This window comes from Squalius cephalus (assembly GCF_949319135.1).
Source record: "Squalius cephalus genome assembly, chromosome: 2".
Classification (NCBI taxonomy): domain Eukaryota; kingdom Metazoa; phylum Chordata; class Actinopteri; order Cypriniformes; family Leuciscidae; genus Squalius; species Squalius cephalus.
The window spans coordinates 12,032,449-12,056,374 of NC_137123.1; the positions used below are offsets into that span (position 1 = coordinate 12,032,449).

General features: G+C 36.0%; 2 protein-coding genes across 2 annotated transcripts in view; both read left to right on the forward strand.

The window, feature by feature from the left end:
- Positions 1 to 531: 531 nt before the first annotated feature.
- Positions 532 to 23,926, forward strand: part of LOC307149157 (putative adhesion G protein-coupled receptor E4P) — a gene marked incomplete at its 3' end in the record, with an annotated part of 269,548 nt that continues 246,153 nt past the window's right edge. The window contains exons 1-2 of the mRNA XM_079855295.1: positions 532 to 558; positions 4,002 to 4,058. The remainder of the gene's footprint in view (positions 559 to 4,001; positions 4,059 to 23,926) is intronic.
- The window catches only part of LOC307154735 (adhesion G protein-coupled receptor E3-like), a gene marked incomplete at its 3' end in the record, with an annotated part of 34,213 nt that continues 29,053 nt past the window's right edge, over positions 18,767 to 23,926 (forward strand). Inside the window, exons 1-4 of the mRNA XM_079864821.1 lie at positions 18,767 to 18,813; positions 20,914 to 20,981; positions 21,115 to 21,153; positions 22,116 to 22,172. Of these exons, the coding sequence (XP_079720947.1) occupies positions 20,963 to 20,981; positions 21,115 to 21,153; positions 22,116 to 22,172 (115 nt within the window). The 5' untranslated portion in view covers positions 18,767 to 18,813; positions 20,914 to 20,962. The remainder of the gene's footprint in view (positions 18,814 to 20,913; positions 20,982 to 21,114; positions 21,154 to 22,115; positions 22,173 to 23,926) is intronic.

The window sequence follows — 23,926 nt, forward strand, 5'->3', positions numbered from 1 at the left end:
CACCCAGCGCTATTCTATCCAGTTACATTTTAACACACATTCTGTGTTAAAAATCTACACAACATGTGTCAAAATACCATTAACACATGCTGTGTGTTGTTTTTTAACACATCTCTTTTTAGAGTGTTGTTTCATCCTTTATTGCATTGTGCTTGACAATAACAGTTTTAAAAGTCTAAATTTGAATTCTGATCCAAAATCAAATGATGTGGAATATTTTACACGTGTGTTTGAAACAAAGAGAAAACAGCTTTTTATAAGTCATGCGTCAGTGCAATGGCTAATTTGTTTATTCTCTATCTGTAAAGGAAACTCGTCCTCTGAACTGGTTTGTGGATAAACAGAAATAAACTGACAATGGTTTCCTTACATAAAGGTGAGTATTCTTCTTGTGTTTAAAGGTTGGCTCTCATCGCCTCAAAAACCTTATGAACTGTGAACACATGATGAATGTAGTTTTCTCAGACTCAATCCAATACAATTTCAGTTGTTTTTATTGACTTTTTCTTCATATTTCAGGTTTTATAAAACCTCATCCTCTCATCTCTGCTATTCTGTGTAAGTCTAAACTTCACATCACTTCACACAGTAAATTCCCCGGTGTTGAATTACCATCTCTCAGTGTTTATAAGGAAAACTCCAGCAGAGTGTTCAAAGAAACACCGAACCAGTGTTAGAGTTAATGAGATAATTAAGTACAAGATCATCTTAGATGCCCCCCCCCCCCCCCCCCCGCGCCCAGATCTCTCCTTTTCCATTGCTCTTCCTCTTCTCTCCTCTGATATTCCTCTCCTGTTCCTCTGATCTTCCTCTCCTCTTCCTCTCCTCTCCTCTTCCTCTCCTCTGCTCTTCCTCTCCTGTTCCTCTGATCTTCCTCTCCTGTTTCTCTCTTCTGCTCTTCCTCTCCTCTGCTCTTCCTCTCCTGTTCCTCTGATCTTCCTCTCCTCTTCCTCTCCTCTGCTCTTCCTCTCCTGTTCCTCTGATCTTCCTCTCCTCTTCCTCTCCTCTGCTCTTCCTCTCCTGTTCCTCTGATCTTCCTCTCCTGTTCCTCTGATCTTCCTCTCCTGTTCCTGTCTTCTGCTCTTCCTCTCCTCTCCTCTTCCTCTCCTTTGCTCTTCCTCCCCTGTTCCTCTGCTCTTCCTCTCCTGTTCCTCTGATATTCCTCTCCTGTTCCTCTCCTCTGCTCTTCCTCCCCTGTTCCTCTGCTCTTCCTCTCCTCTGATATTCCTCTGCTCTTCCTCTCCTCTGCGTTTCCTCTCCTTTGCTCTTCCTCTTCTCTGCTCTTCCTCTCCTCTGCTCTTCCTCTCCTCTGCTCTTCCTCTCCTCTGCTCTTCCTTTGCTCTTCCTCTCCTCTGCTCTTCCTTTGCTCTTCCTCTCCTCTGCTTTTCCTCTCCTTTGCTCTTCCTCTCCTCTGCTCTTCCTCTCCTCTGCTCTTACTCTGCTCTTCCTCTCCTCTGCTTTTCCTCTCCTTTGCTCTTCCTCTCCTCTGCTTTTCCTCTCCTTTGCTCTTCCTCTTCTCTGCTCTTCCTTTGCTCTTCCTCTCCTCTGCTCTTCCTTTGCTCTTCCTCTCCTCTGCTTTTCCTCTCCTTTGCTCTTCCTCTCCTCTGCTCTTCCTCTCCTCTGCTCTTACTCTGCTCTTCCTCTCCTCTGCTTTTCCTCTCCTTTGCTCTTCCTCTCCTCTGCTTTTCCTCTCCTTTGCTCTTCCTCTCCTCTGCTTTTCCTCTCCTTTGCTCTTCCTCTTCTCTGCTCTTCCTTTGCTCTTCCTCTCCTCTGCTCTTCCTCTCATCAGCTCTTCCTCTCCTCTGCTCTTCCTTTGCTATTCCTCTCCTCTGATCTTCCTCTTCACTCCTCTGAGAGGTGAGCTCAGTGTTGGACAGATCAGTTGTTTTAACCATTCATTAAAGTGAACGGTACAAAGGAGTCATTTGTTTGCATATCGGACGCGTCATTAGTGGACGTGTAGTCTATGGCACGGTAATTCAGGAGAAATAAAATCTCCAAATACTCCACATGAAACTGGGCAGAACTGGGGCCTTTTTTTTTAATAGGCCTATTTGTGGAAAAAATGTGTAATATTTGAGTTACATAAAAGCTCTTCATTTGTTGTCTTCCTAATTGTCCTTGAAATAGTGGTCAAGAACTTGGGGTCAAGAACACCTCTGCAAGTCACTCACATGCTTTTTTGCATGTTAGGATCCATTTGGCAGAAATTACTTTTCTTTCTGTTGAAACCTAGAATTCCTGAATCATTTGGTCATTCATGCAATAATTTATATTGATACAACTACAATGTGATTGATTTATCTGTGTAGAGAAACCACTCTAAACAACAACCACTTCTTTCATTTCATTCTGCTCTTCACATAAAGCTGCTGTTTGACTTCAGAGGATTTGGAATATGACACACACATCATATTTCATATAGATACTGTAGAGCTGCAATGGTGCTTTTTTTGACAGAAAAGGCTTGAGAGTTTCATTATGTGGAAAATACGGTGGCCGAGAGAGCTCAACGCGCTGCAAATGAAGAAAACACATGCAAACAGAAAAAAACGCATGCAAACAGAAAAAAACACATGCAAACAGAAAAAAACACATGCAAATAGAAAAAAAACCTTTAACCGAATAAGAAAACATCTTCATCAGTTTTACAACTCACGTGCGTCCCAATACTCACAACACAACCAAATACGGAAACGCGCTGCAATTACAGAAACGCGCTGCAAAAGTTCACAACAAAACCAAATACAGAAACGCGCTGCAAATAGGACAGAACACAACGGAAATGTTTCCGGGGAACCCAATAAGTGACGGACGGACGGCTAGGACGTGCTTACAGCTGTCTACTTTTATTATTATTATTTTATTTTTTTTGCAAAACATTCAAAGATGACACGTTTATGACATACAACTTTGTATACAATATACAAAATGTATTTGCGATATGTTCAATGTCATAAGAATACTAAAAAGAACAATGAGCTGAAGACTAAAATAAAAAAATAAAATAAAAAGATAGAGAAAAAGAACGAGGAAAAGACATTAATCTATACATCAGTTACATTGAACACATTTTGTCATGTTATGTTATAATAAGTTTCATAAGAAATGTTAGAATGTAGCTATAGGTCCAAATATGAGACGGCAAGTTTTAAAGTTGAGACACTCACACAAAGATATAACACATATTTTAAAAACTTTGTTGTATAAAATGTATATTTATTTGCAACAGTTATGTTAACAGCATTAATACTATATTTCTGGTAAGAACAGCTATTCAGCTGTGGACACGCGCTGCGTTGTCATGGGAACATCCCAGGTGAAAATAATGAGGAAATTACGTTGTCTTTCGTTGCTCCCTTCATCAACATAATGGCACACAAGTGCCCCGCTCCCTCAAAAGTGCCCAATTCAAGGGCTCTGCCGTCTGCCCTTTTAAGAGAGTAGGGCATAGGTAAAGCCAGAGCCCGCGTCTCTCTGGTAAAGCTCGCGAGCCGTCCGTCCGTCACTTATTGGGTTCCCCGGAAACATTTCCGTTGTGTTCTGTTCTATTTGCAGCGCGTTTCTGTATTTGGTTTTGTTGTGAACTTTTGCAGCGCGTTTCTGTAATTGCAGCGCGTTTCCGTATTTGGTTGTGTTGTGAGTATTGGGACGCACGTGAGTTGTAAAACTGATGAAGATGTTTTCTTATTCGCTGGTGGGTTTTTTTCTGTTTGCATGCGTTTTTTTCTGTTTGCATGCGTTTTTTTCTGTTTGCATGTGTTTTCTTCATTTGCAGCGCGTTGAGCTCTCTCGGCCACCGTAGGAAAAGATGTGTGAGAATAATAATAATTTATAGGATAGAAAATACAATATTCTATGAAAGAAAAAGTCAAGATGACAGAATTTTTATTTTTGGGTGAACTATTATTTTAAGTACAAGCTTATATTTATATATGTTTATTTATATTTTATTGTGTCCTAAACATGTTGATTCATTTGTATTCATAATTATTTTTTAGATGTCTTAAGACTGTACTTGGCCTTTTCAACTGTCTCACCGGTGACGACTGAAATAGGTAATGTAAACTGAACAAATGTTTTGTCATTTCAACTTAGAATATGTACTTCATGTGGAAACAATAACTGGTTGAAATGTTGAAATGAAATAAATTATTTAAGAATACTGATTATAACTGATTTCAAACAACCTTAAAAAAAAGGTTTTACTGAAGCATAACTGTCAGTAGATATAAGCTGTGAACCTGTAGATATAGCCAATGAAATAAAGTAACACACAAAATTGGACAGGAAATAGGCCTATATTAAAATATTAAATATGAATATCTTATTCTTCATTCAGTTCTGAACAGAATCAGATTGAACAGATTTTTTAAACGCTTCTCAAAATAGAGTAGTGCTACAGCGCTATTATTATCAGAGCATGTGAGCAGAAAGCAGGGAGAGGACGAGTGAACGAGAGGAGAGCGTCATTTACCAGCGTTGCCCAGCACTGCTACACACACCATGTTAAAGCACAGAAGATTTGCAAACAGAAACAAGTCCAGAGAAACTTTCCAGAGCACATTTTTAAGCAGACTTTGCTTTTACACACACCGCGAAGAGCACAGCAGAGAGGACACACACACACAGCAGAGAGGACACACACACACAGCAGAGAGCACAGCACACACACAGTGGAGAGCAAACACACACACACACACACACACACACACACACACACACACACACACAGCAGAGCAGCACACACACACACACACACACACACAGCACACACACACACACACACACACACACACAGACACACCGTGGAGAGCACAGCACATACACACACAAACTGTGGAAAGCAAAGCACACACACACACACACACACACACACACACACACACACACACACACACACAGCGGAAAGAGCACACACACACACACACACACACACACACACAGTGGAGAGCACACACACACACACACACACACACACAGTGGAACATGAGCAGTCGCTTTGAGGTTGTGTATCTTCAGAAGTGGAACACACACCTTTTCTTCTTCTTTGTCCTTCAGAGCAGAGGTCCTGTAGCTGACACGAGTCACGACTACACTGCCCTCTATAGGACTGGTGCAGTCGTAGTGCGCATGTGTCGAATCTGTCCATCCTGAGCTTTAGTGACACTTTTCTGAGCACCTCGTGTCTGATCTCTTCTCAGCTCAAACACTGACTGTCACTGAGTGAACGACAGATCTCTGTCTCTCTCTCAATAGTGCTAGTTTAGAGTCAGACCCGATCAAACCACTGATACAGTGTTGCTGAGGACACTACTAGAATAAAACACTTCACACGCTGCGTAATAAAATACTGCTGTTTTAGTCAAATCATTTAGTTTAATTTGTTTTTTTTGTTTTTTTTTTTTCATTACTTGCATATGAAATATTGAGGAAACTGAATGTCAGATTGTTACTTTAATATTAAAGAAGAAGAAGAATAAAATCTGCTGAAAACCTGGCAATGTAATTTTGAAACGGTCATTTTTAGACCAAGAAAATGGAAATAAAATCTTAAAAAATAGTAATAATAATAATATGTACATGATTATACTGGTATGTAACGTGTTGATGTTTAAATAATACTATAAATGCATTTGAAAAAATATTGTGGATAGAAATGAATCGTCCCGAATGAGCAAAAGAAGAAGAAGAATAAAAGTAATGTCTAAAGCTGCACTTTTGGGTACATTTTGTAATAAAACATTTTTCAGAAACTTTCTAGTTTCTAATTTTTCAGAAAATTATTCAGTTAATTTCTTAATATATTTCCATAAGTTAATCTCTCTGCAGACCCCTGCTACAACTACACTGTGCTGGACAATCCATGGAGATCCATCAATAATACACATTCTTCAGTCATAAACTGTGACACGTCTGTCTCCTGGAGCGGCTGGTATCGTCTCTTCATTAACAACACTAGTGCTCATATCCCAGACACGTGTGTTGCTCAGGACAGCTGTGGCACTGATATCCCACTGTGGATACGTGGTGGACACCCAACAGTAACAGATGGAGTCGTCACTCGAGATGTCTGCGGTGATGATGGGAGTTACTGCTGCGCTTACGGGTCTTTTCCTATTAAAGTCAAAGCCTGTCCAGACGATTATTATGTCTATGAGCTAGTTAGTCCAACTGTGGACTGTTCAGCATACTGTGCAGGTAATTATATTCACATGAGCTCTTTCTACACACTCATGATATTTGTGTCTCTGTTCATTAATCACTATTCATCCAAACTTTCAGACACTGGCAGCATTAACACCAGCCCTACAACTGTCACAACAGTGACCATCTCACCTGGTAATGTTACACACTGTGTCTCTATTGGCTTATTTTCTGAGTGTTTTCTAATGTATGTAGGATACAGATCAGGGCTGCACTTCCCAGAAGCACCGAACAACACCAATGGTCTCTATGATCAACTTAGGCTTACGATGCTTTTGGGAAACTCTGCTCTGTACCATTGGATAGATGTGTGTGTGTGTCAGAAGAATGAAATATTTACTGAACCACTATAATTAAAAAACGTCAGCTGTTGTTGCCAGTACTTTACTGTAGAAAATACAACAGCAACATATTGATTTGTTAATCCATACAGTGATTTCTCAGGGTCATTATCGTATGTCTTGCTCGTGTGTCAGCGTTGTTTAAATACATTATTATTTTATAATAAACCACAAAGCTTCCCAGCAAACAGAGTTTAGTTACAAGAACTTTCTCCAAATATCCAGTGTTGATTCTGGGAACATAAAAAAATGTTAATTTATACATTTATCAAATGTCCAAAATGTTATTTAAAGGTTAGTGTGATGTTCCTGAAACATTATTTCAATCATTCAAACTCCTGCTGTGAACAAGAGAAAGAGAAAAAGAGAGAGAAATTACTACAAATTTCTACAATTTAACACAAACTACAACTTTATTTAGACACAGGCTTAGAAATTTCATATTAAAAAAATAAAAATGAAACACAAGTAACACAATTTGGCTTTAAATTTAAATAGCCTACCTTGTTATGAATGCTATGAATTAGGCTATTATGTTTCTGTAAAATTCCTACTTATGACCAGACAAAGTTTAAAATTTTAATTCATTGTATAGATATACAGTCAGAATTGTGTGAAATAAAGTCGCAATTGCTTCTTATAAAGTCAGAATTGCAAGATATAAAGTCAGAACTGCGTGAAATAAAGTTGCAGTTGCTTATAAAGTCAGAACTGCGTGAAATAAAGTTGCAGTTGCTTATAAAGTCAGAACTGCAAGATATAGAGTCAGAATTGTGATAAAAAGTCGCATTATAAAGTCAGAATTGCGAAATATAAAGTCAGAATTGTGTGAAATAATGTCACAATTGCTTCTTATAAAGTCTAAGTGAATTATTATTTAACCTTTACATTATTTGTTAACCCATGGTATTAATTCAAACTACACAATAGTACGAGCTGAACTGTTGCTTCATTTATCCAATTTAGAAAAAGTGCTAATTTGGAATTCCACCATGGAAAAAGTGGGCCGGTCTTGGGCCTGAAACTCCCGGGCTGAAAAGTGGCCCCACTCCGGCCCTGGTATTTATGATTAATATGAATTAGGGCTGGGCGATATATCGCGCGATATTGTTATGCGTGTCTCATCAGTAAAGCCGGTTCCCTTGATTACTAGTAAATCACCATCACCTGCTTTCAGATGGAGCGGTGTTAAATTAACACTCCTGGGGCTGTGAGTGTATATGAGTCCACACTCAAGAGTGTTAAAGTTAATGAGATAATTAAGAGATTAATTAAGTGATTATTGAGCATTATTGAAGACACCTGATGTTAGCAAGCAGAATCACTGAAGGAGAAAATCTCAGATTGTAAGTTACCATTAAGGTGATGGGTATTTGCTTTAGTTGGGCTCTAGACCATTACGTTTACTTTAATTTTTACTGTTGTTTGACTGCTGTTATTGATTTATAACAGTTAAATGAACAAAGTAAAGTGTTATCTTATAGTGTTGGTTGTGTTTTGACATAATCATGCTGTGATCTGAAAAATGAAACTTATTGAGATAGTTTGGTTCAACTTGTTAGCAGCAGCTCTGTGATTCTTCAGCCTATGATTATCAGTACTTTACTTATAATCCAAAATATTTAATAAATATTGTGCTGATCAAAAGACTTTCAAATGAATTTATTTAGAAACACAAACATCAATAATCAGCCTGTGAATCTCAACAATGGTGACAATAATAAAGCATGTTGCAGTGGCTGCCACCAATCACAACTCATTAATGGCTCCCATCATGCATTGCGGTATGAATAAATTATGATCTGAATTGTCTATGTAATTTACTTTTCCTAATTGAATATTCTGCTCGTCACCATTGTTGAGATGCATAGACTGAATCTTGACATCTGTGTGTGCCTAAAAGAATGATTTTTTTTTTAAACAACTTTTAAGAAATCCTTTATATTATATCAAAAATTCTGGGCATTTATGCAGATTCACAGTATATAACTCAGATACAGCAGCCAAACAAAGTCTAAAGTAAACATATAAGGGTCAAGAGCCCAACTAAAACAAACACCCATCACCACAATGGTAACTTACAATTTGAGATTTTCTCCTTCAGTGATTCTGCTTGTTAACATCAGGTGTCTTCAATAATGTTCAATCATCACTAAATTAATCACTTAATTATCTCATTAACTTCAACACTCTTGAGTGTTCATTTACACTCCCAGGAGTGTTAAATTAACACTGGAGTTTTTGCTGTGTACAAAGAGCCGTAGTTAACTGACAAGCTGAGCCATATCGCATTAATTATCGCTGGCGATACGTCCGCGATATTGATGCGATATGGCTCAGCTTGTCAGTTAACTACGGCTCTTTGTAGTAAATGCCGCTCCATCTGAAAGCAGGTGATGGCGATTTACTACTAATCAAGGAACCGGCTTTACTGACGAGATGCGCATAACAATATCGTGCGATATATCGCCCAGCCCTAATATGAATATACTGAAAAATATATGAAGACCAATATTGCATTATTATGACCGCCGCTAGCGTAGGGATTGTCAAAGTTTTGTTTTTTTTTCCCGTCATCTATTGAATTTTTCGTCAACGATACCAGGGACACCGAAACACCGGGGAACATGAAATTTGGTGGGCATGTAGCCCCACTAGACTTTTACGGAAAAATTTCGTTTGGTCCCCGGGCCCATTAGGATGATACTGTCACACACACACATGCAGGAATACAAACAAACGCAAGCATGCACACACACTGACATCCACACGCACAGACACACACCCATACATACACATACAAATCCACATGCACAGACACACACACACAAACACACACGCGCACACACATGTACGCACGCATACATACACGCACAGACACACACACACACACACACACACAGACACACACTATGAATACATTTTATCAGCGTTATGGACATAACATGAAATACACACACTTTACAAGTGTCCTACAAACTCTGTGAATTATTAAACAAACTGCCGATGTAGCATGAAAAAGACTTGCTTGAACACAATAAGTGTGTTTTTGAAACTCATTTTTGTAATACATACTTTTTGGATCTTTATGTGCGTGGGAAAAATGTGAATGCAGTTTCTGATGAAATGGCAAAACACCTGCAAACTGTGGCGGTGTGGTTTCAAAATGCAGGTCTAACATTGAATTTTAAAAAGACTTTGTCTGTTTGCTTTGCCTCAAGATTCAAGTCCATATCAGAAGAACTAAATTTACGAATAATGGGGCATAAGATCCAACAGGTATCAGAGGTCAAATACCTGGGCCTTGTACTAGACTCTCATCTTCAATTTGACAGTCATATAAAAAAAATCTGTCGAGTAGTCAAAGCAAATCTTTATACATTCAGATTGATCAGGGATTACCTGCCGTTCCATGCTGCTCACACTTTCATGCACGCCATGATCTTCTCGCATATGAGTTACTGCATCTGCTCATGGTCACAAGCTACTGTATCTACAGTTAAGCCACTTCAAATGATTTATAACAGAGCGGTTAAAGTCTTAGATAGGAAACCCATTAGGGCACATCATTGTGTTAGTCTGAAGAATTTAAATATTTTATCTTTTGCAAATTTTATAAAATTTTCTCTGTTGAAGCTGATGCATAAATGTTTAAATCAGCAAGCCCCACAGGTCTTGAGTGAATGCATAGTTTCTCTTAGCGCTGTGGGTTCAAGGACTAGAGGAGCTCAGAACCGGAACTGTCAGATCCCGAAATGTAAAACTTCATTTGGACAATCAGCTTTCTCTGTACAAGGCACTAAAGCCTGGAATTGTTTAACCACTGAACTGAAAGGAGTGTCAAACTGGGTTCTCTTCAAATATAAACTTAAAGACTCTTTAATTAGTGGTCAGAATTGCGACCACTGACCGTTCATTGCATTAGTGTGTTACACTGTATTATTATTATGTTTATTTTACCAGTGTATTGTTTGATTTTATGTAAAGGCCCATTAGGGACGAACATTGAGAATTAGCTTTGGCTAAAATGTTGTAGTATGTAACATGAGTTTATGTAACATACTTGTCCCTATTCAAATAAACTTAAATAAAAAAATAAATTACTGGAAACAGTGTTGCCAGTATTTTACTGTAAAAAAACCCGGTAAGGTCTAACAGTGCAGTGTTAAATTAACACTCCTGGGAGTGTATATGAGTCCACACTCAAGAGTGTTAAAGTTAATGAGATAATTAAGTGATTAATTGAGTGATGATTGATCATTATTGAAGACACCTGATGTTAACAAGCAGAATCACTGAAGGAGAAAATCTCAAATTGTAAGCCACCGTTATGGCGATCATTGTTTGCTTTAGTTGGGCTTTTGTCCCTTATATTATTAACTTTAGATTTTGTTTGGCTGCTGTTTCTGAGTCATAACTGCCAGATGAACAAAGAAAAAAAGAGATCTGATGGTGTTGGTTATATTATGATAATCGTCATTTGAAGTATGTTTTTGATTTATGTTGTTGATTACAGCATAACTGTGATTCTGCATAAATATCCAGAATTTTAGATATAATATAAAGGATTTCTTAAAAGTTTTTTTTTTTTTTTAAATCTTTCTTTTAGGCACACACAGACGTCAAGATTCAGTCAATGCATCTCAACAATGGTGACGAACAGAATATTCAATTAAGAAAAGTAAATTACATAGACCAGTGGTTCCCAAACCTGTCCTGGAGGACCACCAACACTGCACGTTTTCTTTGTCTCACTAATCAAGCACACCTGATTCAACTCATCAGCTCATTATCACATGGGTTAATGAGCTGATGAGTTGAATCAGGTGTATTTGATCAGGGAGATAAAGAAAACGTGCAGTGTTGGTGGTCCTCCAGGACAGGTTTGGGAACCACTGACATAGACAATTCAGATCATAATTTATTCATACCGCAATGCATGATGGGAGCCATTAATGAGTTGTGATTGGTGGCAGCCGCTGCAATAGGCTTTATTATTGTCACCATTGTTGAGATTCACTTATTCAATACTTATTTGCAGCTGTATCATACAAATAAATAGTTTAAAAAATCATACATTGTGATTTCTGGATTTTTTTTTTTTTAGATTATGTCTCTCACAGTGGACATGCACCTACGATGACAATTCAGACCCCTCCATGATTTCTAAGTGGGAGAACTTGCAAAATAGCAGGGTGTTCAAATACTTATTTTCCTCACTGTATATATATATATATATATGAAGAGTTCAGATGCAAAAACCTCTAAGTGCCATCTGAAATTTTCTTCTAGAATGATAATTTTTATCAAGCTCGTACATTTAAGTTCAATAATTTCACTTAATGCAAATGCAAACTACCTATTAATTGTCATTTAAGTGAAATTATGTAACTTAAATATACAAGCTTTATAAAAATGATCATTCTAGAAGAAAATTTCAGATGGCACTTAGAGGCTTTTGCATCTGAACTCTTCATATATATATATATATATATATATATATATATAGATGTAGATGTGTATCTCCTGTTGAAATTAATTAAAATCCATTACATTAAATTGTTTTAGTCATGGACTGACCTAAACTAATTGCATTAATTTACTGTAACTGTAAAATCTAATTAGTTATATGTAACCCAGGTTAAATAAAGGAGATCAAGTGTAATTTATTCACAATTTATTAACATCTAATTTCCTTAATAAAGGTTTAAAAGTGATGTGTAAAAGCGATTTAGGTAAAACTGTTGAAGTTTTAAATTATTATTAGTTGATTTGTGATTGACCAATGAGAATGCTCCGTCATCACGCGCTGTGTGTGTACGCGCGCGCGTCTGTGTAACGAGAAAAGAGAGAACTGAACGTAGAGGAGAGAAGACGTGAGTTGATCTCCGTAAACGAAGATAACATTATATAGAGCTGGTAAGTCCCGCCCCTTCCGCAAAACCCCGCTGGACCTCAAAGTTGAAAAACCGTCAATGCAAGTGAATGGGAGAAAATAATTATTTTCTGGTCCCGTTTGAATTGTGCCATGAATGTGAACATATGTTGTCTGTGAATTTTTTATATAACTTTTCATGTTACGAGTTTGACAGTATATGGTATGATTCTTCGGCTAGCAGTTGTGGAAAAGACATAACGAGAAAGACTACATGTCGCCTATGTGACGTCACCCCATAAAGTTGACTTACCCGTGGTTTTCACCAACTTCAACGATTTTGTCCTCTCCCTGAAAGAAGGGGGTGAAGTGCACCAAAGACACAGCCACGTTTAGCGGGATCCGTGAGCTAGTCCTTGTGCTAGTGGTGTTGACGTTTCAAACGCGTCGAGAGTTGTAGTCCACAAAGTGCTCTCACACAAAGTCTAACCGTATCAAACTTCTACCCGCTAAATTGTATCATTCTTTACACGAAAAGTTATATAAAAAATTCACAGACAACATATGTTCACATTCATGGCACAATTCAAACGGGACCAGAAAATAATTATTTTCTCCCATTCACTTGCATTGACGGTTTTTCAACTTTGAGGTCCAGCGGGGTTTTGCGGAAGGGGCGGGACTTACCAGCTCTATAGTTAAGAGAAAAGTAGAAACACCCGTTAATTTGATTCATTTCATATCGTGAAGTGTATGGAGAAGCTGAGTGAATGTTATTGAGTCACATTTTACTCCGGTGAGTCAGCATAACCTTATAAATGGAAAAAGTTCATGTATAAACTTAATTGTTTATTTAATTAATTATGAAAAAATATTAATTTGTTCGATCAAACAATGCTTAATTCCATTTTCATGTCGCATTTCAACCGTCTGTGGGTATAGTGAACCGCGTGGGTGTTCCTCGTTCACTGACGCCATTGCTGGCCGTGCGTGCCTGTGAGACGCGCCTGGGTGAAAGCAAAAGACGATAAATATAGAGGTAAATGATTAATATAGGATTAAAAGTTCTTGTGGAAACAATATTGCTATGTTCTATTGTTTAATTTTACTATTTCATTCTAAATTACTATAAGTGTGGTCATAGTGAACCGCGAGGTTATTCCTCCATTTCAGTTCACCGGCGCCATTATTGGTCACATGCGCCTGCGTGAGAAAGATCAAATGCGATTGTTCTAGAGGTAAATTAGTGTAATTTATCATTTCTTGAAAAAATGATATTTGTATGTTTAATTGTTTGTTTTGATTGTTTCGATCTTTGATGTGAAATTATTTCTGAAATCACTAAATGAGTGCTCTGGTCTGTGAACAGGCCAGGTTTTTTCTTCTTCCCTGTATTTCTATTTTTTTCCTTGGTTCCACGGATTGTGATCTTCTGCGACATCCCTTGAAATTTCACGTATGATGGCGAGCCACCCGAATCTGCTATAGAGAAAGGACGATTCTTAAAAGGGGGGTGAAATGCTCATTTTCACTCAATCTCCTGTTAATCTTGAGTACCTATAGAGTAGTATTGCATCCTTCATATCTCCAAAAAGTCTTTAGTTTTATTATATTTATAAAAGAAAGATAAGCTGTACCGAGTCTTTCCGGAAAAAAACGAGCGTCTGGAGGCGGGCCGTGTGGGCGAAGCCAGAGCCATAGAGAGAATCCGTCGATCTGGGCTTTGTTTATAAAACATTCATCGTTGCATCCACTGTTCCTAACGCTGGGTTCTTTGGGAAGCTGAACATGGTAAGCTTTCCCTCACATTCAAAAACACACTTTGGAGACACTATGCAGCGCTGCCGATGATTTCCTGTTGAAGCGTGTTGATGTGCGCGGTCTCGCTCTCTTCTGGTCGACGTGTGCGCGGGCGAGCTTTTCCGGGAGAAATGCTCATATAAGGAGTTCCACTCTGGTCTACGTCATTAGATCCACGGTCGAAAAAAAACCAGCCGAAACTTGTACCAACCCGGAAGTAAGATTTTCGGCACAGAAATTCTCCGTTATTCGTCCAAAATATTTTTTAAAAACTTTGGCCATGTTAAGCATGAGAATCCATCTCTTTAACACTGTAAACAACTCTGAATACATGAAACACCATTGTACCCCCCCTTTAAAGAAGAGGACAATATCATTTCTTTCATTCTCCAGTCTTGCTTGTTAAGCAAGACAATTACTATTTAGAGACTATTAAGTTCCCTGTCGATTTTGACTGACAAATACAGGGACTGATAGGAAACTGATCCGTGTTTTTTTTTGAAGAGCACTGAACACTCTTTATGGTGTATGGTTACCCATAACCAAATTTGATTATTGAGATCCTTGCTTGATTAAACCATTGATAATTGTGACGTGTTGAGAAAAAAACAAAGTGTTTTTAGAGAAAGAAAGAAACCACTCCATTATTTGCATTTTATTTTATTTCTTTTTGTCATTTCAATCACCTGTTTGTGTATGTTTTTGGGGTAAAAGAAGAGTGCACTCTCAGGGGGAGATTTTCATGCTTGAGATTTGTATTATTGCCTGATATTGTAATTACTGTTTATAATTCCCACTGTAAATCAAATTACATACCAGTTTGTATTTAACTTGTGTTGTCTGTTGTTTCTCATCACAACCCGCTACCTCCTTTACGAATTTTAGAATCTTCTGATAAATCTATTTGCACCAACAGCAATTCATTTAATTAATTAACTGTTAAATTCTTAGACACCTGTTACATATACTTTAAAAAAAGCATGCAAGAACCGAATTACTTGTGAAATAGGAATATGTTGTACTGACAAATGCTTTGTTAGTATAGTTCACTTACACAAGAGTTCTAGTAACTAAATTTCCTTGTGACTTAGTATTGTTACCATTGTTGTGTTTTGCATGCTGAATGTTGAAGTCTGTGTGTGATTTGAGCATGATCACCTGCAAGATATTGTCACAAATATAGAGGGATTATATAAACCCACTGAAATGTTTCATTAGGTGTTTAAGACATAAGTGTTAATAATCAAAGTTTACAAGATCATTGTTCAACATGAAACACAGACTAATTAATGATGTAGTCATAAGTTATGTCATTATTTATTACTTCTCTTCCTTTAAAACCAAATAACTGATTTCTAGTTGCATCACTGCATCAATAAGAAGAGAATTACAATAATATAGTTCCAAGTGCACGTCAAAAACAATAAAAATAAAATAAATAAATTATGCTGTTCACTTTATTTAAACAATTTATGTTGATTCAACACCATTGTATCAGGTTTCTGGTTTAAATGTGATTGCTTCATGTTAAATTGACTTGAAACAGTTACTTAATTCTCATTAAGAACTTTTGTAGACGTCTGACAGAAATAAAGTCAGTCTGGTTAGTAATAAGTGAAGCTGGTAATGCTGTTTGTGGAGTTGTTTAATCCTCCTCTGCAGAGATCTTCACAGATTTAATGTCTTCTTTTCTCTTCAGTTGATTTCATCTAAGACTGTGTCTGAAGTCAGTTGTAGTTGTGTTTCTGCTCGTCTCTTTTTTCTGTTCTCTTCTTTCCTTCAGTGATTCTGCTTGTTAACAGGCTTATTAAAGCTGAGATGACTCCATATTTAATATACACAGATTTTGTGGCTCAGATAAGGTTCAGTTCTGGTTTATTTCTTTGCTCTTGCATGCTGACACGTTTATTTAACTAACTAAATAAAAAACCTAATAAAATCGACAAAGCCGACAAAGTCTCTTCTAGTCAACTAGTGGGCAGGCCTAGTATAGATGTTACAGTTCTTACAAATGCAACATAAACAAAAACCTTAGGAAATTATACATGATGCTGTGTGGAAGGTCTCTAAAAATAGACTATGCAAAAGACACTGGAAATGTGAGCCATTGTTATGAATACATTTGTATACACATTTTAATTTAATACGGAAACAGTGGACTTGAGCTCATATTTCCTATCAGAATAATGGGCAGATAGCTTTTAAAACAATATTGTCTTAGTTAAGCAGTCAGTTGTGTCAATTAACCATTACTGTATATCAGCACATCACACTGTTAGACCGTACCAGTTTTTTTACAGTAAAATATTCCACTAGACCAGCAACTACACAGTCACTGTCTGTTAGATAAAGACACATGCAGCAAATCATCAATGTTTGTAGATCTTCTCCTGGACTGAAGCACAGGCTCTACTCTTCAGCACAATGGTGACCCAAAAAACTATAATTGCGGATTTTAGTGTTTTTAGTGTTTAGTGTTTTAGTTCTATTTTTTTAGTGTTCTCAAATTAAATAAGTTCACAGTAATACTTTGCTCACGTTATTAGTGCATTATAAATTTTAGTTAATATATTTAAATGACAGTTGGTCAATTTAAGGCAGTCGGTTTCTGCAAGTGAAATTAGTTAACTCGAGTTTTAATTTAGTGCATTTTTTACAGTAACATACTGTAGATTACAGTAAAGAACTGTACAATTAACAGTATATTACAACAGTGTTGCCAGTATTTTACTGTAAAAAAAAAAAAAAACCTGGTAAGGTCTAACAGTATGGGGTTAAAATGGTGAGATGTTCAAATCTGTTTTCTGTTATGAAATTGGATGTTTTACTCCATTTGTACTGCTTCTACAACATTTTCTTCTTTATTGGAGCATTTGAATACTGGTTTTCAACTTAACAACACAACCCTTTATTGTCTTGTAAAGGATACACAAACAATGTTCAGCATATTCCTGAAATTATGTAAATAGTGTTCGAAGAAAGCACAGTGTTAAAAGCCACAGTTTGTGTATGTGAGGGCTGTGTGTTATTCTAGACTGAATGCAAATGAATTTTCCTCGGAGCTGCTGAAAAATAAGGAAAATTAGTTGCTTTGTTGTGTATTTGTTGCTTTTTTTACCCTGTTGAATCAACTTAGCTGAACAAATAAATGGTTAAATAATAATAGTAATAAAAATACTTTTGTATAAGTTTAACATTAGGGTTAACTTGGGTTGACTCTTTTACTCCGCGGTGGATTTGCATATCGTTAGCCTCATAGCATAATTGCCTAAGTTGAAATTTGAAATATGTTCAAATAAGTTGCCATTGAAATATGACTTAGGCAATTATGCTGAGGCTAACGATATGTGATACAGATGCAACATGTAAAGTAGTGAGATGAAACACTGATTATTTCTCTAATCCAAGGTTCCTGCTTTCAAAACATTGTCAAAAGGCACATTAAAGAGAAAATTGGTATAATTTACTCAGCCTTTTGTCATTCCAAACCTGTATGATTTCCAAAATTTGCCTTCAAGTGGTTCATGTTTAAAATCAGATCATTGACAAAAAGAACTTCATGTACTAGTTTGTTTGGGAAACCTGGTTTAAAATGTGTTCAGCATTTGAGAGATTGATTTGTTTATAAAGAAATGTATGTTTCTATAGAACTATTCATGCATTCCATATTTCCATAAACAGACTCTGTGGACTTATTCAAACTATGAGATAATTTTACAATGTAGAAACAATGGATTCATCTCTTCACACCGGTCATGAATATTAGACATGCTGTAGTTTGTAATGAAGAGCAGTTTGATGATGATTTTGGTCACTTTGGTCAAACTTGGGCTTTAAACACTGAAGATGGATGTGAACTGTAAAAAATGTTACTGCTATTTACTTAAAAAAATTATGGTAACAATATTACACATAATATTTTTGAGTAGTTAAAGCTTGATTTCAAAATAAAATAGTGTCTCCAAATAAAACCAAATAAATGAGCTAATTCTCTTAAAATAAATAGGTAGCCCCTTTCCTTAATTTTATGAGGTTTATCAGTTCCTCAATTCAAGCCTTAAAATTGTGTATGTTTCCTTAAAAAAAAAAAAAAAAAGGAAAATGCATCTCTTGGTGTTATTAGTGAAATGTTCTCAATATTTTCAATAAAACACTGAACCACAATTTTCTTAATAAAATATACATAATATTTTTAATGATCACCATTCTTTTTAATGAAAATTACTAGACTCATGATTAATTTTGGTCGTCGTTGCAAACCCACTTTTTGAGCACAACTTCGAAAATATGCATTATGGCAAATATGAAGATCTAAGATGATAAGGAGAGCGAAAAAAAACAGTAATTTCATAGTAAATAGTATTTTTTTAATCTCCTTTAAAGCAACCATGTTTTTAGAAATGTGATCTTTGTATTCATTGAATTCATTAATTCGTCCAAATTTGAATGTTAATTTGAATTTTAGCAGGAAGGGTTGACAAAATCTGTTTTGTTTTTTTCCTCATTGGATGAACGGAGAACGGTCATATAATCTTCTGACACACATATTTCTGTGTAGTCAGTCTAGTTGGGTGAAGAAACTCATATCAGGTGAGTCTCTCTTTACTTAAATGAGAATTAAATGCTTTAGTGTTTCTATCAATCTACACGTTTTTGCAGTTTTGTCATTAATAGCTGAAAAATGGAAATAAAACATCTTTTGCAACATATTTATTTAAAATGTAACATACATGAAAATGAAAAATGAAATTAAGACATCGTTTGCAACATATCTATTTACAATGTAACATACAAAAGTCTTAACTGTAGATATCTGTGAAATAATCAGAGAATTTACAATTTATATGTATGACATGAGTCAGTAATCTGAGTTTGAGAGATGGACGAGACTGTTGGGAATGTTGGGATTATCCATGCCGGGTCGCGTCGATCTGAGAAAAATAGGGAGAAGGGGGAACTGAGGAAATTACACATATTGTGTAGAAAAGTTGTATTTGAATTTGAGGAAGGAAAACAGTGGACTTGGTTTCATATTTCCTCATTAGAATGATGGACAGATAAATTCACTATATCATCATCATGATCACTGTATATCAGATTATATCATGACATACTGTAATCTGATATACAGTGATCATCACCCGACACGACTGACTGAAGAAAAAGTTTGTGTGTGTTGAGATGATATAGTGAAGTTATGTTTTTTTTTTTTTTTTATATATATAATGTGTACTGTATATGTGTGATGCTCTGTCTCTGTTTTTAGGGTGACCTTTTAACATTCTGTCAAGGGTCTACAGATGAAAAATAGCCTTTTGGGCTAATTCTGGCACGTTTACATTTATGTTTATTAATGTGCATCGCCCCTGTAAATAAATAAACTAAACTAAACTAAACTGCAACCGGCGTTTCTGAAAATCCTCACCCGGGCAGGGGTTTTCAAAAATGTTCGGTTTTAGTGACCTGATACTGCGTTTCCGTGTGGACGACCGGCCGAACCGCGTAAAAAAAGTCACGGTTATAAAAATACCTGTGTCCGTGTGGACAAGGCCTTAATAATTTCCTTTTCCTAATTGAATATTCTTTTTGTCACCATTGTTGAGATTCATACAATGAATCTCGATGTCTGTGTGTGCCTGAAAGAAACAATTTTTAAGAAATCATTTGGATTCTATTGAAAAATCTGGATCTTATTCTGTAGAATCACAGTGATGCTGTAATCAACAATATACATTTAAGTCAGAGATTAGGCTCTAAATGAGTTCAGTGAGTCAGGGTCAAATGATGATTATGTTAAAATATAACCAACACCACCTGATAGCCTTTTCTTTTTGTTCATCTGGCTATTATAATTCAGTTACAGCAGCCAAACAAAATCTAAAGTTAAACTTTTGAAAGTCAACTGCCCAACTAAATCAAACACTGATCTCCATAATGGTGTCTTTAAAAAAGTGTTTCCTCCTTCAGTGATTCTGCTTGTTAACATCAGGTGTCTTCAATAATGCTCAATCATCACTCAATGAATCACTTAATTATCTCATTAACTTTAGCACTCTTGAGTGTTAATTTAACACTCATATTTGAACACTTTAACACTCTTGAGTCTGGAGAAAATTAAACTCCCAGGAGAGTTCATTTAACACTGGAGTTTTTGCTGTGATTTCTGATTTCACTAATTAGTTCTCTCTCCTGCTGAATTAGCAAATCCAGGTGATTGGAACGAAAAACTGAGGAGGACTTTTACTTTCTGAACCTGGACTTTCCACCTCTGGTTATAGTTGAGAAATTTGGGCTTTGACCAGGTCAGGACTCTTACTAATTTTTTAAGGATAAAACTTAATGAATAACTCCAGAGCACTTTAGATTCTGAATTTATAGGAAAACCACAGAGCATTATTTAATTGGACCACTGATTTGTCTGAACCCCAGTGAGGGGTAGGTTTAGGGGCGGGGTCAGGCGTTGGTCATTTGTACGAATTAGCCAATAGCCACCTCATAAACTATGAGAACTTGATCAAGTTGTTTCTTCCTTTATTGCATTGTGCTTGACAATAACGGTTTTAAAAGTCTCAATTTGAACTCTAATCCAAAATCAAATGCTGTGGAATGTTTTACATGTGTGTTTGAAACAGCTTTTTATAAGTCATGCGTCAGTGCAATGGCTAATTTGTTTATTCTCTAACTGTAAAGGAAACTCGTCCTCTGAACTGGTTTGTGGATAAACAGAAATAAACTGACAATGGCTTCCTTTCATAAAGGTGAGTATTCTTCTTGTGTTTAAAGGTTGCCTCTCATCGCCCCAAAAACCTTATGAACTGTGAACACATGATGAATGTAGTTTTCTCAGACTCAGACTTTGTGTTTTTTATTGACTTTTTCTTCATATTTCAGGTTTTATAAAAACTCATCCTCTCATCTCTGTTATTCTGTGTAAGTCTAAACAGTTTTTTTTGCTTTTTGTCTGTATGCTGATGTAATGAATCAGATCTGGTTTATCCTTCACGTCACTTCACACAGTAAATTCCCCGGTGTTGATTGAACACTCTGCTGGAGTTTCCCTTATGAACACTGAGCGATGGTAATTCAAAGAAACACAGAAGCAGTGTTTGAGTTAATGAGATAATTAAGTGATTAATTGAGTGATGATTGTTTGATTATTGAAGACACCTGATGTTGAATCAGTGTTTCTTTTGGTTGTGCAATCTTAGCTTTTTATATCAGTTTGTGTTTTTTTGTAACAGTGTTAACAAAACACATACTTTGTTGTAAGGAAACAATATACAATCATTATCAAGTTATATAGTTTTATTATAAAGAAATGTCTGACTAAACTTATAACTGACCAAACTATTGGTTATTAACAAAGGTGTATAGTCCAGGGGTCAGAAAGTAAAAGGCCTTCCCATATGTTTATTCCACCCATGAGCCAGGAGAACACTGAGAATTTTGCTGTGTGTGTGGAATAAACATATGGCAGGACTTTTACTTTCTGACCCCTGGACTATACACCTCTGCAAGTCACTCAGGCACAAATTATTGTTTGCATGTTATGATCCGTTTGGGAGATATCATTTTTCTTTCTGTTGAAACCTCTAGAATTCCTGAATCATTTGGTCATTCATGCAATAATTTTTATTGATAAATGATGGAGCTTTTTTGTTAGTTTGAACAGAAAAGGCTTGAGAGTTTCATTAAGTGGAAAAGATGTGTGAGATTAATAATAATTTCTAGGATAGACAATACAATATTCTGTGAAAGAAAAAGTCATGATGACAGAACTTTCATTTTTGGGTGAACTATTATTTTAAGTACAAGCTTATATTTATATGTTTATTTATATTTTATTGTGTCCTAAACATGTAGATTCATTTCTATTTATAATTATTTTTTAGATGTCTTAAGACTGTACTTGGCCTTTTCATCTGTCTCACCGGCGACGACTGCAGTAGGTAATGTACACTGAAAAAATGTTTTGTCATTTCAACTTAGAAAAATGTACTTCATGTGAAAACATCTACAATAACTGGTTGAAATGTTGAAATGAAATAAATTATTTAAGAATACTGATTATAACTGATTTCAAACAACCTTAAAAAAAAACGTTTTATTGAAGCATAACTGTCAGTAGATATAAGCTGTGAACCTGTAGATATAGCCAATGAAATAAAGTAACACACAAATTGGACAGGGAATAGGCCTATATTAAATATGAATATCTTATTCTTCATTCAGTTCTGAACAGAATCAGATTTAACAGATTTTTTTAAACGCTTATCAAAATAGAGTAGTGCTACAGCGCTATTATTATCAGAGCATGTGAGCAGAAAGCAGGGAGAGGACGAGTGAACGAGAGGAGAGCGTCATTTACCAGCGTTGCCCAGCACTGCAGTAGGGGGTTCAGCGAAAAAATCGGCAGCTGGCAGCAGGAAGTAGCTGCCATTGACAGCTGGAAGCCCTGCCATGGATGGACCTGCCATTTCGTGGCAGCCAATCAGTATCGTCAAACGTAGTAGCAACCAATCACATGTAACTGGAAGTCAAGCGACAGCAGCCAATGCTCAATGGTGGCGCCGGCGATAACCATAAAACATGGTAAATCATGTTAAACCATAGGCTACTAGACCACTTTTTAAATTTTTTCAAACTTTCTGGCAAGGATTTTTCAAGCCAACTTAAAGTTTGTCTACGAACTTTACCATTAGTTCAGGATTGTGGTCTATCATTCTGATTTCAGAACAACAAATACAAAGCCTGTTTCAACAGTTACAGCTGCTTCATTAAACAAAGACGAATGTATTAAAGTAGTACGACAAATGTAAAACTGAACTTAAATGATAGCAAAATATGATTTTAAATAAAGGTAATAGATGAGACAAAGTTTTTTTTTTCTTCTTTCATTATTTAAGTTTTAAATGTTGTATATTTAATATGTATAAAGAATATATAGGCTATTTAATAAATATAAAATGTATGTATATATTTATTTAACAAACATGTACACTCATTCATAAATTATACTTATACACATAAAAATTCATAATTTCTATATTATATTGGCTATATATTATATTTCGCTGCGTGTCATCCGCACCAATTACAAAAACAAACAAAAAAACAACTATAACAAATGATTTAGCCTTTGTTGCTTCAAAGAAAAATAATGCCTTTTTGAATTAACCTTATAGGACTACAATAAAACGAGGTTGATCGTGAATTAAAGCGCTCTATATCTGCTGCTCACTCGCATTCGTTTCTAGCTGGCATGAACGCGTTTCGTTAACATTGTAGTTCATGTTTAAATAAGGCCAGATTGTTGACAATCATACACACATGCTCAAACATTCTAAAACTGCAAAACCAGTTGAAACAACTGGATTGAACACTCCAATTGATTTTTTTTTTTTTTTTAATGAAAAACTTTTAAATAGGCTACATTAGCTACAATATTTATAATTTAATTAAGATAGGGCCTATTTGGACAGAGATCCTGAAAGGAATTTTGCCCTTGCCTGTTCTCATTATTTAAGTTTAATAAATGGTTATGTATATTTAATAAATATTCAATATGATTACAGGCATTTCTTTTTGTGCAAGTTATAGATTTCATTATTTAACAAACATGTACACTCATTCATAAATTACATTTATACACGCACAAATTCATAATTTCAAGTGTTGCTTAATGTTTGTTTTTTTGTATTAG